This window comes from Phyllobates terribilis, unplaced genomic scaffold (assembly GCF_046119375.1).
Source record: "Phyllobates terribilis strain yellow unplaced genomic scaffold, ASM4611937v1 Scaffold_1__5_contigs__length_1240528914, whole genome shotgun sequence".
NCBI classification, from domain to species: domain Eukaryota; kingdom Metazoa; phylum Chordata; class Amphibia; order Anura; family Dendrobatidae; genus Phyllobates; species Phyllobates terribilis.
Window position 1 is genome coordinate 773,463,671 of NW_027362761.1, and position 19,394 is coordinate 773,483,064.

At 43.5% G+C, this 19,394-nt stretch overlaps 1 protein-coding gene across 1 annotated transcript in view; it reads left to right on the forward strand.

The window, feature by feature from the left end:
• Nucleotides 1-5,553: 5,553 nt before the first annotated feature.
• The window catches only part of KCMF1 (potassium channel modulatory factor 1), a 74,687-nt gene continuing 60,846 nt past the window's right edge, over nucleotides 5,554-19,394 (forward strand). The window contains exon 1 of the mRNA XM_073636991.1: nucleotides 5,554-5,704. Within this exon, the coding sequence (XP_073493092.1) occupies nucleotides 5,689-5,704 (16 nt within the window). The 5' untranslated portion in view covers nucleotides 5,554-5,688. The remainder of the gene's footprint in view (nucleotides 5,705-19,394) is intronic.

A 19,394-nucleotide genomic window follows, 5' to 3' on the forward strand; every position in this document is an offset into this window, starting at 1 on the left:
GGTAGGCCTAGGAGCGGTATTGTCACAAAAAGTGAATGGTGAAGAGCACCCGGTCACCTACTTGAGTAGAAAACTTGTCCCGGCAGAGAAAAACTATAGCGTGGTAGAGAAGGAGTGTTTGGCTATTAAGTGGGCCCTGGAATCGCTACGCTATTATTTACTCGGGCGTCAGTTCCGCTTGGTGACGGACCACTCACCCTTGGTATGGATGAGAAATGCCAAGGAGAGGAATGCGCGAGTCACCAGGTGGTTCCTGTCACTGCAAAATTTCAGTTTCTCGGTAGAACATCGCCCTGGGAAGTCGCAGGGAAACGCGGATGTCCTGTCCCGGGCACCCTGTATGGTGGCAAATGTTCAACCCCACAAGTTTGAACAGAGGGGGGGGGATATGTGAGGCAGTGACCGGAATCGTATACGAGGGACGTTATATATCCCCCAGAATGTGTACAGAGACCTATTAAATCCATTGGAGTGCATTGCAGTCACAGACACAGCTGCGGCTGCAATGCAGGAATGAAGGTGAGCAATCACCTGGTCAGACTACCTGGCTAAGGCAGATTAAGTAAAACCCGGCAGGGCCTTCATTTCTTGGAGGAGGTCACAGGAGGCAGTGGGGCGGCCTCCTCCCTCCAACCCGGATTTTCCAGTGGCTCTTGCCACAGGTCCTTTAAAACTCCTTCACTAAGGTTTAGTGTTGTTCTATGTTGCAACCTGCTAGGAGCACAGCAGGTTAGCTCAACAGGATTGAGTGTGGCTGAACCACCGCCTAGGAAGGCTCTGCACCTGTCAGGCTCTGAGCGGCCCCGGCGTGGCCGTTGTCCCCGGCAACCGTTGTTTATGGACTCATGTTAACCCGGCTGCGAACCGGAGGACTTTCTGTTTACCCGTGAGTTGCTGAATAGAAGCTGTTTATGTTGGACTTGCTTGGGTCACTGCCTTAGCTACTGCACGGTGTGTACACCGCCGCCTTACACAGCTTATATATATTTTTTGACTGACTCAATACAATTTATGTTTTTATTAAAAACATTGTTGTACGTTGTTCCTGGCACATCCCCCTTTTTTCTCTTAGGTTACATATTTGCCTTTGTGCCTTATGGGTACTCTAATTAATCTAAAAATTTGGGTTAAATTGAGATTTATCTGATAGATATAAAATTCAGAAGTCAGCACATGTTCTGAAAATGTTTCAGTGGAGACTCTCAGTGATCCCGGAAAGCTATAATTTAAATAAAATGGAGAATTAGATAGACTGAATAAAAATATGTCCCTACAGAAATTAAACTTCACGTTAATGTACATAGGGAGGTGAAGAACAAATTCAGAGAATTCATGAATCTATGAGCGGATTATAACTAACAGATTCGTTAAGGCCAGCAGGTGACATAGTTTTAAGAACTATCCATTTTGTTTCTCTCCTGAGGAGAGCATCTTGACATTGCCTCCATGTTAGCCTAAATTGACTTTATCAATACCATGTATATGAAATTATTTTGGATCGCAGTGATGAAATTCATGGAAATGTCTCGGAATAGGTTGTAATTTATTGATATCTTTTTCTTTTGATGCAGCATGGATACCTCTTACATGTTCAAGGGCAAGGATCTTTAATTGTTTTGTCATCCCTATATAGATTAAATTGCAAGGTCATGTGGCTAGATAGATGACAGAAGTGGTACTACATGTGATATGATGGACAATTTTATATTCGTTATGGCCCTGTGAATCAGTGGAAGTAGAGGTTTGTGCAAGAAATGGACAAGCAGATCAATGACCAGATAAAACAGAAACCCCATGGGGGCATATGGTGTAGTAAGGATTAGATGGTGGTGGTGCTACATAGTGATTTCAGGTAAGTCACCTACGTTACATGCTCATCGCCAGACAATAGGTGGAAATTGTGGTAGGCTTTTAGCTAAGTCTTTGTCTGTCAATAAAATGGGTCTGTGAGTAGCAAGGATATTGCGAATATAACTCAAATTTTTCATAAATGTAGTGACAAACTTGGGGGAATCAGCAAATTTGTTGGTATCTTTTTTGGAGTGTCATATTTGACTTACCAAGAGGGTGTCAAGAGGAGTTTTCTTAGCCCTACGGTAGCTTTGTTGGATAAGTCTGCCACTATATCCACGATCACAGAATCTTTTAGAAAGATCGTTTGCTTGTTTTTCAAAAAGTTTGTTGTTTGAACAAATCCGACGCATGCGTAAAAATTGGCCCGTTGGATTGGATTTAATGACTTGAGGATAATGAAAAGAAGAGTGTAGTAAAGAATTAGTGCACAGTATGTTGACTTTCGATACACATCAGTGATTAAAGTTCTATCTTGATTTTTTTAGAATGAGTATGTCTAGAAACTCAATTTGGATTGGACTAAACTTCCATGTAAGTTTGATATTAAATTGGTTGTTATTGAGAGAATTAAGGAAGTCTAGTAGGTGGGACCTTGCCAGATAAAGAATATATTGTCGATATATCGAGACCAATGTACTAAAGCATCATATCCCTTGGTATTTAAAACAATCTCTCTTTTCTACAACACCAGGAATAGATTAGCATATGAGGGCGCACAGGATGCCCCCATTGCCATACCCTGGAGCTGTAGGAAATAGCGGTCTTTGAAAGTGAAATAGTTACGTGTAAGGACATATCTTAATAGAGATACGATGAATTCAATCAGTTGGTGATCAAGATTAGTCATGTGTAAAAAGTAATGGAATGCACGCAATCCATGGTCGTGACCTATCGACGTATGAAGTGATTCCACATCCCCAGCTTACCATCTAAATGCTTTATGACATCTATCGTGTCCCTCACATATGAGAGTAAAGTCTCTACACATTTTAGGAGATAGAAATCACTATGGCATATGTTCTTACACAGACCATCAATCCCCGAGACAATGGGAAGTCCTGGTGTATTTGTACAGTGTTTATGAATTTTAGGTAAGAGGTAAAATGTGGGTGTCTTCGGAAAATGCACTACTAATTCGTTCCTCATCCGGGCTATGATGCTCTGTGCATCAAACGCCCTTGAAAGAAGGTGGCCTTTGTTCGCTCTTTTAATAGCGACATATTTCATTTAATTGAATTCCCGTATGGCTTTTCTTAGTAGAGATGTAAGGTTATCTCTATATGGAACTTTGTCCTTATCTGGACCAGTGGTGTGTAATGGCTCTAGATCTTTTTTAATGCGTTTAGTGAAGATATCTAGTTGTGGGCAAAGCGATAGTGGGAGAAAGTGTTGTGATCATGGGTAAAGATGCATGGGCAATTTTGTAGACGTACAGGGACCTTTTTAAATGCTTACGAAGCCTTTGCAGGTGTTTTTTGTTAATTATTCTAATTTACTGAGATAATGACTTTTGTGTCACCACTGGAATAGAGACCAGACGGAGTCCAAAGTATTTCTATCTGCCTCACAAGTTTGTGATTCTGTCATGGGTTTTGTTTGAATTGTGTTTTTTGGGATTTTTTGTAGGAAAGCCTATAAGGATGTTTTAATTGCAGAGAACCTCAACAACTGCAAGGCAGGAACTGTAATGATGTAGAACTGCCAAGGGAATAATGAACAAGATCGGATTAACCCTATTGTGGTCATGACAATGTTGTGCCTACCGCACTGTTGCAGATTTCATCACGCAGAGCAATAAATTAAACCATACTATTGAAGGCTCATACACATGGCCATAGAGTACATCAGTATTTGGAGGCTATAATACAAGCTCTGGTGAGTGCCAGCTCCAGGTTTATGCAAACCCTTGGGTCTTGGATAAGTCCCTCTTTGCTTTTGATTTTTCTTCCATGCCTTCTAAGAGCTATAACTTTTTTAAAGATTTTTATTTAGTTAATAAAGTTGTACAAGGCTTGTTTTTTTTGCGAATGAGCTGTAGTTTATATCATTGCCATTTTAGGGTATATATACGTCCAATGCCGGACTGGTTTGGTAAAGGCCCACCAGTAACATTGATTCTTGGGGACCATTGTTAAGCTACATGCACAAATAACTTGACCCTAGTACATAAATTTACTTTTGTGTCTATGTAATATTACATTTGTCTAGCTTGTTTAATGATTGATTAGATTATACCTTTTTCTGCAAATTATGAATCATTAGCAATTCTTCTCAGGGGCCTACCAGATGATTCTCCTGTGGGCCAGTCCGAGCCTGTATATGACTTTCTGATCTTGTTTCATTGCATTTTTTTAGAAAACAAATGACCAAAAAACAGTGGTTCTTCTGCCATTACGATTTATTTTTTTCATTTTGTGACTCACTGTGTACAATAAACATGACTATATGTTATTAGTTCGGACAGTTACACATGTTGTGGCGAAACCATGTTATTTTTTTTATATTTATTTTAGATCTTATATATGTGCGTATAAGGGGGTGATTTAAACTTTTATATAGTTTTGATTTTTTTTTTAAATAATTTTTCCTTGATGTTAACATTTTTATTAATCCCCCAAGAGGCCTTGAACATGTGATCACTTGTATAATACACAGCAAAACTGTAATATTGTAGGTATTTGTAAATTTACCAATCTTCACAAGCCGGGCTTCCTATGTGGAAAAACTCTAATCAGGAAACAACACATGTACATAGATAGCCACATTGAACAGACTGGGACTCTATCTTCTATACTTAAGCATCTAATGAGCATGTGTGAAGGTCATTGTGTAAGGAGGGACAGCTATGGCATCTGTATTGTGACTGGTGGATCCTGTGTTATCAGAGGTGTTACCTGTCCTTGTAATCCTGCCTCTGCTGATAAGGAGCCTGCTGAAAACCCTTCCTGAAAGTACAGTCTATAGAAGCCCCACTGGCCAGTGGGATTATCGCAAGATTGCTCATTTTTTTAACTAGTTCTGGACCAGGCTATTTCCCCCCTTCCTGACTAGGCACATTTTTATTTTTTTTCATATATGCGGTTTGAATTTTTTTCTAGTTCGGATATTCAAATAGTTTTTGTTTTGTGACACGAGGCTTCATATTTCTGTCATTTTTATTTTTTTTGGAGGAAAATGTAAATAAAAATATGGAATATATGTCTATTTTTTTTTTTTTTTCTGGCATAAATCAACGCTGACAGAAAAAAGTGGCGCCCACAGGGATGAGCTGGAAGATGCCCTGGAAACTAATTTTGAAACTTTGGCAAACAGGGTTATAAATATGCCGAAAAATCAGACCAAACGCCCCATTCATGGCGCCTAAACCCGGGTACCCCACTATGGGAGTAAGACTAGGTGGTACACCTGAGGGAAAGCTGCAGACGTCTTAGCTTCACACTGCCTCCTTTACACCACACAAGGCTGGTGTAAGACGAGGCTTACTACAGCCAGTGCCAGGAGGAAGCTGACGAGACGCCCACAGCAGCCGGGCGCAGCCTTCCATTGAGGCCTACTTGGTTGCCCCTCACTAGCCCTGCCAGCTCTCCTCCAGTGTGCACCCGGCTGCTGCACGGCTATATTACGGTCTGTGGCCGCACACCCCAGCTCCATATCATGTGAGTCCGGTGTGAGGAGCGCCCCGTACAGGCAGGCAGCGGAGGCGCCGCTCGCAGTCGGTGCAGTGTGTCAGGAGGAAGAGGAGGAGGGTGAGGAGGAAGCACACACACTCTCTGCTCTCTCACTAGGAGGAGGAGTCGGAGCAGCAGCTGCAGCGGCGGCGGCCTGAGCGATAGGATGTCCCGACATGAAGGTGAGAGCCGGGGGGAGGACACTGGCGAGGACCCGGGCTCCCCGGGTGTAGGCACGGGCTGGCACAGGCACGCCGGGAGCCATTCCATAGGCGCACTGCTCAGCTCCAGGCCTGGGCCTCCTCCCCCGGTGTAGCCGGCTCCTGTCTCCACGTCCGGGTGGCCTTGTGGTCGCGACATGTCGCCACGTCCCTGCCCATAGCTGTCCCCCTATCCTGTGCCCAGCTCGCCCGGAGCTTGCGCCTGCGGTGCTCGGGGCCTTCCTTACCTTGAGGCCGAGGCTTGAGGCCCGGCACCGGAGAGCGGCCGCCCGTGTCTCTGTACACACGTGTGGTGCCTGCCTCCCCCACGTACAGACTCGTGTAGAGCCGCTTGTGCCCGTCAGGTGGCTGCCCGGCCGGTGGGTGACTGGTGGCAGGAGGGAGAGGCCCGGGAGGAGGGATTGCACTGTCATCCGAGGGAGGAGGGGAGCACCCCTGCACACGTCCATGGCTGCTGTGTACATGTGCTTAGGGGCCCTATGGCCGGTGCCCGGTACCTGTGCCATGTGTATAGCCTGGTGTGGTCATGTACTGCCATTGTGGCCTAGAAACATGAAAGCTGCTGGAGTGGCTCCACTGACCAGACTCCAGCTCCCATTCTTCCTGGGCCAGTTCATAAATGAAACCAGCGACCTGATTGGCTATGATTAGTCCAGCACACCTAATGGACTTATTGACAGGGCTACAGGCTGACAATGCCTGCCACCATGTAGTTAGATCAGGGACGTGGCATCTAATAATGCCCACGCTCGCTGTGGTAGTGGACGGAAAGGAGCACAAAGCGAGTTCAGGAATGAAAAACAGACCTCAGTGTGAATTGGTTATTGGCAACATACGCCTAAAGTGTTAATGTAGAGGCATTGACTATCTAAGTGTGGGATCTGGCCAGCTGTGTGGTGTAGATACATGTATGACAACCACCTGCCGAGATTTTCTCTTGTTTATGATAAAAACCTTCAACCCGATGCCAGTCCACGGTGGTATGATAGATGAGTATGATAGTAAGGTGAGATGACTCGCTTCTATCCAGTCTTGTTGGCTAGTCCTCTGCCACCCTGGGGCTACTGGACAGGCACAGAGGGGTGGTAGATACAGATCCCTTTTTGGTATTAGTGGAGCTTTTCTTGGATCGTTCTGTCTAGTACCTTTTCTTCTGATACTGCGTATTTTTGGTTTGTTCAGACGGGCAGTTATGCTGTGGATCCTTTGTCGTGTCTGCAGCATGTTACAGTAGCTTTTAACAAATGTCCACTCGGAGTGGATCATCAGCTTACGTCACACCTTCTCACTGCGGATATGTAATTGTGTAAAACTTTGCTACAGACTGGAGGTGAAATCCCCGAGCAAGTGGATAGAAGAAAGTCCACCACAAATCTGAGCCCACACTTACATCGCTGTTATTGCCCACACACTGTGGGTGTATCTGGTGAAACTCCCCACCAATGCAGCCCCTTCATCAGACCCCCACAGATGGCACTAGTGTTGTATATTCTAGTGATATACCAAAGTAAGGATCTCTGCAAGGCCTCATTAATACTTTCCAAAGTCCTCTTTATTACCCTCCGTCTTTTAAAGGAGTGGATCCTGACCTCAGAACTAACATTTCTACTACTTCCCTTTTCCTCGAATACTGAAGTGTCAATTAGGCTGTAGTTGGCAAATCTTTTGAAAATTAAAGTGGTTCTTAAAGTAAAGGTTTGCCTTTAGGACCTTGCCCTGAGAACACCACAGAATACACAGCTGCTCTCCTCTCAGTACTGTGCCCCTTAGGCTTATGGTGTCTTAAGAGGTAAAGTTTCTCCTGTGGAGAGCGCCAAGACGACGTTGGCAGACTTATAGGTAATGCAGTGCTCCCCTGGAATTTGGCTACTCGAATACCCTCTTTAGAGAGGAAGAGGACTGAAAATATAGCGCCAACCATTGGAGTAGGGTTCCTAAAAATCAGTATCAGCCCTTTTAAAGGGCTTCGCAAGTGGACACATGACTTAGGATATGGAGCCAAACCAGAATCGCCCATTTGCTGACTTGGAGACCCCTCAGCAGACGTTCCGAATCACTTCAATGAGACAGCGTACACATTACAGGCGAACCTTCCTTCTACCTATAGGCCTGCAATAAACCCATGTCACTATTGTGTAGGTATTTTCGTGCCAGTATTATTTGTCTGGAGGGAAGCAACAATCCTTAAGGAACCTCTTTAAAGTGTTGCAGTACCTATATGTTGTATACTGATGTCCTATATGTACAAAACCTCTCAGGTACTTCAGAAGTATCAACTCGTTTTTTTTCACTTTCATATTAAAGTTGGACTAATGGTTGGCAATTTGGGCACAGTTAGCAAAAGTGGCTTACCTATGAGGATAACTTCTGTCAATATGCCCTAATAGGACTGGACATTATACAGGCTGATCACCCACTTGGACCCCTGCTTCATATACTGCTTTGATGGATCTGGCCTTTATTTCATGGGCCAGAATGTAATTTTACATTTCCCCTGCTTTGAAAAAAAACATGCCACTTTCCCTTTCAGCTGATCACTGTATTAGGCTTTAGTTCAGTTTCACACGTCCAAGCAACGTGGGCCGTGCTCAGATCGCAGTTCCCGACCCGACTTTCGGTTCTCCTGACCTGAACCAAGTGCCTTGTAGGCAAATATGAGGCAGTTGGCTAAGATCAGGAGACCCAACTATCATGCTGAGTTTTATGGGTATGTGAAACCTCACTGAGGTTTCTTTCTCAGATGAAGCTTAGGTAACTGATCTTTCTGTTTCTATGCTTTACACTGCAGCTCTGCTTGTAGCACAAGGTCGCAATAAGGCTAGGGTCACACCAGCGTATATTCTCTAAATGGGCCGATTAGGCAAATGCAAGTTTGATCAGAGTGTGATACGATTTTCTTGGATGATGAGAAGAGAATTTTTTTCTCGAAATTATCTTCTCTAGTCCATGAAAATCTGGAAGCACTCACATGTCATCTAAGTGCAGTTCAATTCTTTCTAAGGATTCATTGACTTGCATGGCCTAGTGTGATCTTAATATCTTATCAAACTCGAGTATGTTGTATTTTTTTTCTCCCTCGGACCGGCTCAGTCTGAGGAAAAAATCGGACATGTGCACAGTCCCATAGAATAACATTGGTCTGACTGCACTCGGACCAAAAATAGGGTCGTGCTAAAAAAGTGAGAATATAGGGAGACTGAGCTCGTTGCCACATGTGGTTGTTTCTGGTTGGTAGGAGCACAGCTGGACCAGGACTTGCTTCCTCTATACAGACAGTACGATATAGTTACGTGATGACTGTCAGTGTGATTGATGCCTTAGTAACTGCTGGACTGGCATACCAAATGATAGTTATTTGTGTTAAAGAAAGGTCTGCATATACCATCGCCTTACCATTTACTATTGTTGGCCACTGATGGATCTGTCTGTATACACAGTGGCCATCAATCACTGAGGGGCAGGAGCACCAGTTTCATCAATTCTGCAAATTGTAATCAAATCGACTATATTCTTGCTGTACTATACAATGGTATAGTTTTTTTTTTTACATTTTATTGGTACAACATTACATATAAAAAGTGACTACCTCTAGGTTTCCATGACACTTTAATTTTAATATTAACAGCAAAAGTACCAGTTTAGGTAACATTTCCAATGTTTCAGGAGACATATGCTCTCTGATTTTTGTATTAATGTCTGTGCAGAGGTGATCTGTCCATACCAACCCAAAACCAGAACTTGCAGCACCCACTCATCTGTACCAGTTGTAGCCCTGTAATATGAATACATTGCACTTGTCATCCTTGCACACTTAGACAAGTGCACCACGTCCTTTACTGACAGGTGCTCCAGTGTGGAAGTACCACATGGTACCTCCCAGCCAGTCAGCTGCTCTGAAATGGTCACATGACTGCTCAGACCGGAGTCCTGACACGGAAGTGGGACCATGTGACACAAACCAGGATGTGATTTTTTTTTAAATGTATTTTTTTTTAGCACCCTGGTTTTTCACTTATGAGTGTAATTGCACCTCTGGTATAATCCCCTTTTTTATTAGGTCTGCCACATACACAATATTTTAGGTGCAGTCAATTGATGAAGGGGTTGTCCACCTATTAGGGGGCCTTTGATTCTTTATACTTAATTTTTAGCTGCAAAAACATGCATTTATTTTTGCAGTTGGGTTTTATTTAAAAATGTTGCGTTATTTTGCTTTATGTCCCTGCACATTCAACTTTGATGTTGTCTGTGATGAAAAGACTAGTAAGAGTTACAAGCTCCCTACCAGACCCTCAGAACCAGCACACTGATGGATTTTCAGTTCACTCATTCTACTGCCAGCAATAGACAACACAGCTGCTATAGAAGGCAAACAGTGCAACATTTTTAATGAAGCCCAATTGCAGAAATATTTTTTTTAGTCCAAAATGCATGCATTAAAGTAAAAATAAAAATGTCTTGAAAGGTGGGACAACCTCTTGAATAGTCAGATACAAAAAAGTACTTGGAACATGTTTGGGGGGGCATATACAGGAGGCAGGAAGTAAATGCAGTAAATATGCGTATGAGGTGTTTCCTGCTGATGCATATGGTGGTTCTTTGCCACTGAAAGTCTTGGTTTGCCTACAACAGCTTCCAATGTCTATCAAGTTATAGGGTTACTCCTATATCAGCCATTCATGGCAGAGATGGTGTTTTTGTCTATTTGTGCCATCCTAAATACCACTTCTCATTGACCTCAATGGAAGCTACAGCAATGGTATAGTGCTGTCGTTCTGCTCTTTACTGGAGCTCTGACCCTTCATAGCCATAGCCATAGCCTGTGGCACATTAATATAATTTTTGATAGGGTAAAAAGCTCCACTTAGTTATTTCCCTGTCAAACTGATGCCTTAGCAGAATCCACGGGCCCCAATGGTGTCTGTCTAGTGCCTTTGATCTTTTTCTGTGCAATGGAAGTCACAGCACACTCTGCTGTATTATAAGGTGAAGCTGCAACGTAGATTTTAATTGAGCCTTAAGGTCTATATATGAGCCAGAAGTCGCTTATACAATGTAGATCTATGGACCCTCGTTCTCATGCTCCATACACTTGCATTGAAAAAGTCACTTCCAGCAGTGTGAGCCGGTAAGGTTTAGGGAATAAAAAATTAATGGGATTGCATCTTTAAAGTGGCCATAGACCTTAGCAGTCAGTTGAGTAAGAGCTGCTTCTCCCGACCTCCCCATGTAATGCACACTTAACTGAGTGGAGTGTGCAGTATATTTGTGAAGGGGATCATGGAGAAAGCCACAGCGACCAAACTATCATGAGAACAGGATAAGCCATTGATCCTTTATTTTCCCCCCCTTGACAACTGCCGTGTGGTGTGGGGGTGTAGTCGGTGTACAAGCAAAACCACTTAGAATCGGGTGACCTCTAGAATAATTTGGCTTTCTGAATTCAGTCAGTAGAATAGGTGCGGACTGAAGGTGTGGACTATTTATAGCACTACATTCTTTAAAATAAAAATGTCACCTAAAAGTTACTGGTGATTTTCAACAGACATTTTTTTTTATTTCTTTTAAATTATTTAAAAAAAACAACAACTCTATCCCGCAACTTATAGAGTAATAGTTGTTAGCGTGCCATGATCATAGCGGTTTGCTATTGTGTCTTTCCTGTGGTATAGACTCCATGAAGTGTAGATCTATGGACTTCTGGGGGTTCTCGTGTAGAAAAGTAATACCGTAGTGTGCGCGTCTTCTGTATATCATGGCAATGTTCGGTGCTAGGCTCCCATATTCGTCAGTGTGCTGAGTGAAGCATGAATCACAGCTTCTAGTCCTGCCCTGTCTCACATGTTTCTAAACATTTCCTGCTTTCTCCTTCCTCCTTAGTGAAGTGTTTCTTAACTTAGTCACTTCATGAAGCTCCTTATTGTGCACAAGATTCTGGGGCTGTTCATAATATTGCCCTTAAAGTGAACCTGTCAGCTGATACATGCAGCCCACTTCATAAGCAGCATGTATCAGGCAGGGGCTGTATGAAATCAGCTAGGTATGTTTGACTCTGAAACGCTGCGGCGTTCCCAAGAAAAATGTACTGTAATGCACATATACATGCGCTTGTAGTCAGAGACCTATCAATCCAGGACAGCAGGCGGGGAGAAGCCTCCAGGGACGCTCCTGTCCGACTAGTCTACAGTGCGGCTCATTCCTTCCCCCACGGCTATCTTAGTGCACCGCAGCGTTTCAGAGTCCAACATACCTGGCTGAGTTCATACAGCCAGTGCCTGATACATGCTGCCCATGAAGTGGGCAGCATATATAAGCTGACAGGTTCACTTTAAAGTATAAGGCTATGTGCCCACGATGCAGAAATGCTCTGGATTTTTCCTGAGCGTTTCTGCATCTCCCTGGCAGAAAAAAAACGCATGCGGGATTGTACATGTGTTTTTCCTGCCAGGGACATGCGGATGTGAAGCGTTCTTCACTTGCATTTCCGCATGCGGGTTGTCAAGCGCTTTCCAAGCGATTTTAGCATCACTTGGAAAGTGCTTGACAACTTGGTCACACTATATAAATCCATGCAAACGGCATGAATTTATATAGTGTGACCGAAAGAATGGTAAAAAATAAATATTATACTTGCCTTCTGATGGCCCCCGGTGTCTTTGTCTTGGCTTGCCGGCAGCTTGCAGTGGATTAAAGGACCTGCCGACGTCAGCGCAGGTCCTTTTAGTCTACTGCAAGCTGCCGACAAGCCGAGACAAGGACACCGGGGGTCATCAGAGGGTAAGTATAATAATTAATTATTTTTTTTATTTTATGCTTTTTTTTTTTTTGCAGGTTCTATGGTACCCGGGTCCGGAGGAGAGTCTCCTCTTCTCCAAACCTGGGTACAATCCACACATTGAAACGCTTGGAATCTGCATGTACAGATGCAGTGATGCGGATTACATGCCTTCCAATACAAGTCAATGTTGGCAAAAACGCAGCGCTTCCGCAAAATAATTGGTAGTGCTGCTGATTTTTCAGCAATGATAATCCGCAGTGGAAATTTCCGCAGCATGTGCAAAGCACATGCGGATTATCATTGGGGAACATGGCAGGCCTTCTACCAAGCGTTTTTTAAGTGTTTCTGCAGCGGATTTGCTTAAACGCATAGTCGGCACACAGCCTAAGGGTATGTGCACACGTTAAGTATTTGGTGCAGAAATTTTTGCACCATTTCTGCATATCTTAGCAGGAAAACACCGCAGCAAAAACGCAAGTTTTTGCTGCGTTTTTTTTACTTGTGTATTTTGGTGCAGATTTTTCCCCACTCATTAGTATGGGTGAAATTTTCAGCAGAAACACTGAAAGCATTGACATTCTGCAGATTTAAATCTGCACCAAATCTGCAAGTCACAAATAAGCAACGTGTGCATGAGACTTCAGGATTCTCATTCGCTTTGCTGGCATCAGGAAACACTTCTGGTTTTGTGATTAAATCTGCACTGAAAAAAAACACAGCAAAAATGCAACGTGTGCACACAGCCTATAGGTATGTGCACATGGTGTCATTTAGACGCCAGCATACCTGCATAGTTTTTAAAGCAGCAAACGCTTCAGGAAAACGCTGGCATTTTTTTTCCCCTGAAGTGTCTTTTCTGACATCTATTTGAACATCTTTTGCAGCGGCTTTTTTTTTTCACCCCACATAAGTGTCGGTTTTCAAGTGGAATCCACCTGAACGATGGACCAATCACTTTTTATCTGCCTGAAGGTTTTTGAAGTGGAGGAAGTCGCAAAAGGCTGAACATATGCACAACAAGTAGTTTTGACATTGCTGTACATATGTTCATTATTTTTGCTGTGTTTTTTTTTTTTCATTCAGGTTATCAGTAGTATCCACTTGAAGTGTGCAGTTACTAGTGATGAGCACAAGTGCTCGTTACTCCAGTTTGCCCAGGGTGCTCGGGTATGCACTGAGTTTCGCGGGTGTTCGAGTCCTGGTGGCCGCATGTTTCACGGCTGTTGGACGGCCACAAAATATGCGGGGATTGCCCGTGTTTGTCAGGCAATCCCCGCATGTCTTGTGGCTGCCTTAACAGCCCCAATACATGCTGCTGCGAGGGACTCTAATATGTGACTTGAGCACCCGCGATACTCAGTGCATACCCAAGCACCTTAAGCCAAATCTGTCCCGCAGGGTGGTTATATTTGGCCCCCGACACCAGAACACCTCCCTATGTGGGGCCCTAATACTGTTTGGAGGACTATGGGGACCCATTATTTTGAATGGAGGACTACGTGGAGCTCATTATATTGTATACTGGTTGGCCCCCGACTTTGTCCAAGTTTTTCATTTTGGCCCTCTGTGTGTTTGAGTTTGACATCCCTGATCTAGGAGTAACTGGAGTAAGGAGCACTTGCGCTCATCACTAGCAGTTACACTAAAAGCAGGATAAATGTATACACACTCCTTTGGTAGTCTGTATTCCCACACTACCAACTGTGCATAATTTGACTAATATCTTTCTTCAATGTGCAACTTTGTTATTGCTATAACTAAAAGGCTGCCAGTGTTACGGTAATGAAAAGGTTCCTAAAACATATTAATGAAAATCCCTTTTAACTTCACTTGATTGGATGACCTGTTCTGCATAATGACGATATGTCACCACAGTGGCAGGTTGCTGTTGATGTCCAGCCTTTCACGTAGAATTGTTGAGGAAAAAAATAGCGGAATTGTTTTTTTCACCATCTCACCTCCTTAGATTTTTTTTTGCCATTTGTATTATATTAGGTGGTAAAGTGAATAGTGTCTTTCAACAGTACTACTTGTCCTGCAAAAAATAAGCAATGTCAACAGGACACAAAAATGACTATTGCAGGTAAATTAAAAAGGAAAAAAAAACAAAATCAGGCAGCAACGGGGGCGGTGTTAGGCTGTTTGCCCACGATGCGTTTTTAAGCGTTTCCGCAGCGGCAATTCCGCTGTGGAAATGCTTAAAAACACTTGGTAGAAGGTCTGCCATGTTCCCCAATGATAATCCGCATGTGCTGTGCACATGCTACGGAAATTTCCGCTGCGGATTATCATTGCGGAAAAATCCGCAGCACTACCATTCATTGACTTGCATTGAATTGCTTATTATCCGCAGCATTACATGTGCACATGCGGATATTAAGCGATTCAATGCGCGGGTGGTAACTGGGTCTGGAGAAGAGGAGACTCTCATCCAGACCCGGGTACCATAGTAAAAGAATTTAAAATAAAAAATAAACATTATACTCACCTGGGTCTCCTTGTCCGGTGTGACGGGCGGCTCGCGGTTGTCTAAAAGGACCTTCAATGACGTCATTTAGTCATGTGACGGGTCACACGACTGCTGACTTCGGCGGTCGCGTGATCTGTCACATGACTACATGACGTCATAGAAGGTCCTTTTAGACCACCGCGAGCTGCCCAACACATCGGATGCATCGGACAAGGAGACCCAGGGGCCATCAGAAGGTGAGTATAATGTTTATTTTTTACCATTCTTTGCCTATTAACTTGGTCGCACTATATAAATCCATGCTGGTTGCATGGATTTATATAGTGTGACCAAGTTGACAAGTACTTTTCCAAGTGATGCTAAAATCGTTTGGAAAGCGCTTGATAACCCGCATGCGAAGAACGCGGGACATCCGCTTCTCCCTGGCAGAAAAACGCATGTACAATCCACATGTACAATCCACATGCGTTTTTTCTGCAGGGAAATGCAGAAACGCTCAGGAAAAAATCCTGAGCATTTCTGCATCGTGGGCACATAGCCTTAGGCCTTATTTACATGTCAGTATTTTGCATTATAATTTGAAAGCTCAAACGTGGAGGGTTTCCAAAATTTTACTTATATAAATTTACCACTATAGGTTATATTCCTGATTTTGCCTTACAAATACTGACCATATACTGGCTTAAGGGCTCATTCAGACATCTGTGATTTTTCACACATAAAACGGTTTGAGTTTCAACAGTATTTTGTATCAGATTTTTATCAGTGTTTGGTCAGTGTGTTGGGTTTTTACCATCCGTGTTTCATCAGTGTATGAGAAAAGTAAATAAAGAAAGCTTCTCCTATACATTAGTGTTAATCATGGACCGTGCATGGATCGCACACTGATGCCATCCATGTGCTGTTCTATTTTCACAGTTCCACAGACTTCTATGGGTAATGTTGATCCGTGACTCCGAACCATGATTTTGTTTTCCGGATGCATCAGGAATATTCCCTATCTAGCACATGCTTCAGTTGGCAGGTGCACACAGTTAAGATGAACGTTGGTTGATTGCTTTGATAATCTTATGCTTATGTCCCACCTGTCCTGCAATAAATATATATATACACTGCTCAAAAAAATAAAGGGAACACTGAAATAACACATCCTAGATCTGAATGAATGAAATATTCTCATTGAATACTTTGTTCTGTACAAAGTTGAATGTGCTGACAACAAAATCACACAAAAATCATCAATGGAAATCAAATTGATTACCCAATGGAGTCACCCCCAAAATTAAAGTGGAAAAACACAATACAGACAGATCCAACTTTGATGTAATGTCCTTAAAACAAGTCAAAATGAGGCTCAGTATTGTGTGTGGCCTCCACGTGCCTGTATGACCTCCCTACAACGCCTGGGCATGCTCCTGATGAGATTGCGGATGGTCTCCTGTGGGATCTCCTCCCAGACCTGGACTAAAGCATTCGCCAACTCCTGGACAGTCTGTGGTGCAACGTGACGTTGGTGGATGGAGCGAGACATGATGTCCCAGATGTGCTCAATCGCATTCAGGTCTGGGGAACGGGCGAGTCAGTCCATAGCTTCAATGCCTTCATCTTGCAGGAACTGCTGACACACTCCAGCCACATGAGGTCTGGCATTGTCCTGCATTAGGAGGAACCCAGGGCCAACCGCACCAGCATATGGTCTCACAAGGGGTCTGAGGATCTCATCTCGGTACCTAGTGGCAGTCAGGCTACCTCTGGCGAGCACATGGAGGGCTGTGTGGCCCTCCAAAGAAATGTCACCCCACACGATTCTGACCCACTGCCAAACCGGTCATGCTGAAGGATGTTGCAGGCAGCAGATCGCTCTCCACGGCGTCTCCAGACTCTGTCACGTCTGTCACATGTGCTCAGTGTGAACCTGCTTTCATCTGTGAAGAGCACAGGGCGCTAGTGGCGACTTTACCTATTGTGGTGTTCTGTGGCAAATGCCAAGCGTCCTGCACTGTTGGGCTGTGAGCACAACCCCCATCTGTGGATGTCGGGCCCTCATACCACCCTCATGGAGTCTGTTTCTAACCGTTTGTGCAGACACATGCACATTTGTGGCCTGCTGGAGGTCATTTTGCAGGGCTCTGGCAGTGCTCCTCCTGTTCCTCCTTGCACAAAGGCAGAAGTAGCGGTCCTGCTGCTGGGTTGTTGCCCTCCTACGCCCCCTCCACGTCTCCTCGTGTACTGGTCTGTCTCCTGGTAGCGCCTCCAGCCTCTGGACACTACGCTAACAGACACAGCAAACCTTCTTGCCACAGCTCGCATTGATGTGCCATCCTGGATGAGCTGCACTACCTGAGCAACTTCTGTGGGTTGTAGAGTCCGTCTCATGCTACCACGAGTGTGAAAGCACAGCCAACATTCAAAAGTGACCAAAACATCAGCCAGGAACCATTGGTACTGAGATGTGGTCTGTGGTCCCCACCTGCAGAACCACTCCTTTATTGAGGGTGTCTTGATAATTGCCAATAATTTTCATCTATTGTCTATTCCATTTGCACAACAGCATGTGAAATTGATTGTCAGTCAGTGTTACTTCCTAAGTGGACAGTTTGATTTACTTGGAGTTATATTCTGTTGTTTAAGTGTTCCCTTTATTTTTTTGAGCAGTGTGTGTGTGTGTATATATATATATATATATATATATATATATATATATATATATATATATATATATATATATATATATATATATATATATATACAGTACAGACCAAAAGTTTGGACACACCTTCTCATTTAAAGATTTTTCTGTTTTTTCATGACTATGAAAATTGTACATTCACACTGAAGGCATCAAAACTATGAATTAACGCATGTGGAATTATATACTTAACAAAAAAGTGTGAAACAACTGAAAATATGTCTTATATTATAGGTTCTTCAAAGTAGCTACCTTTTGCTTTGATGACTGCTTTGCACACTCTTGGCATTCTCTTGATGAGCTTCAAGTGGTAGTCACCGGAAATGGTTTTCACTTCACAAGTGTGCCCTGTCAGGTTTAAGAAGTGGGATTTCTTGCCTTATAAATGGGGTTGGGACCATCAGTTGTGTTGTGCAGAAGTCTGGTGGATACACAGCTGATAGACCTACTGAATAGACTGTTAGATTTTGTATTATGGCAAGAAAAAAGCAGCTAAGTAAAGAAAAACGAGTGGTTATCATTACTTTAAGAAATGAAGGTCAGTCAGTCTGAAAAATTGTGAAAACTTTGAAAGTGTCCCCAAGTGCAGTTGCAAAAACCATCAAGCGCTACAAAGAAACTGGCTCACATGAGGACCGACCCAGGAAAGAAAGACCAAGAGTCACCTCTGCTTCTGAGGATAAGTTTATCCGAGTCACCAGCCTTAGAAATCGCAGGTTAACAGCAGCTCAGATTAGAGACCAGGTCAATGCCACACAGAGTTCTAGCAGCAGACAAATCTCTTCAACAACTGTTAAGAGGAGACTTTGTGCAGCAGGCCTTCATGGTAAAATAGCTGCTAGGAATCCACTGCTAAGGACAGGCAACAAGCAGAAGAGACTTGTTTGGGCTAAAGAACACAAGGAATGAACATTAGACCAGTGGAAATCTGTGCTTTGGTCTGATGAGTCCAAATTTGAGATCTTTGGTTCCAACCACCGTGTTTTTGTGCGACGCAGAAAAGGTGAATGGATTGACTCTGCATGCTTGGTTCCCACCGTGAAGCATGTAGGAGGAGGTGAGATGGTGTGGGGGTGCTTTGCTGGTGACACTGTTGGGGATTTATTCAAAATTGAAGGCATACTGAACCAGCATGGCTACCACAGCATCTTGCAGCTGCATGCTATTCCATCCGGTTTGCGTTTAGTTGGACCATCATTTATTTTTCAACAGAACAATGACCCCAAACACGCCTCCAGGCTTTGTAAGTGCTATTTGACCAAGAAGGAGAGTGATGGGGTGTTACGCCAGATGACCAGGCCTCCACAGTCACCAGACCTGAACCCAATCGAGATGGTTTGGGGTGAGCTGGACCGCAGAGTGAAGGCAAAAGGGCCAACAAGTGCTAAGCATCTTTGGGAACTCCTTCAAGATTGTTGGAAGACCATTTCCGGTGACTACCTCTTGAAGCTCATCAAAAGAATGCCAAGAGTGTGCAAAGAAGTCATCCAAGCAAAAGGTGGCTACTTTGAAGAACCTAGAATATAAGACATATTTTCAGTTGTTTCACACTTTTTTGTTAAGTATATAATTCCACATGTGTTAATTGATTGTTTTGATGCCTTCAGTGTGAATGTACAATTTTCATTTTCATGAAAATACAGAAAAATCTTTAAATGAGAAGATGTGTCCAAACTTTTGGTCTGCACTGTGTATGTGTGTGTATATATATATA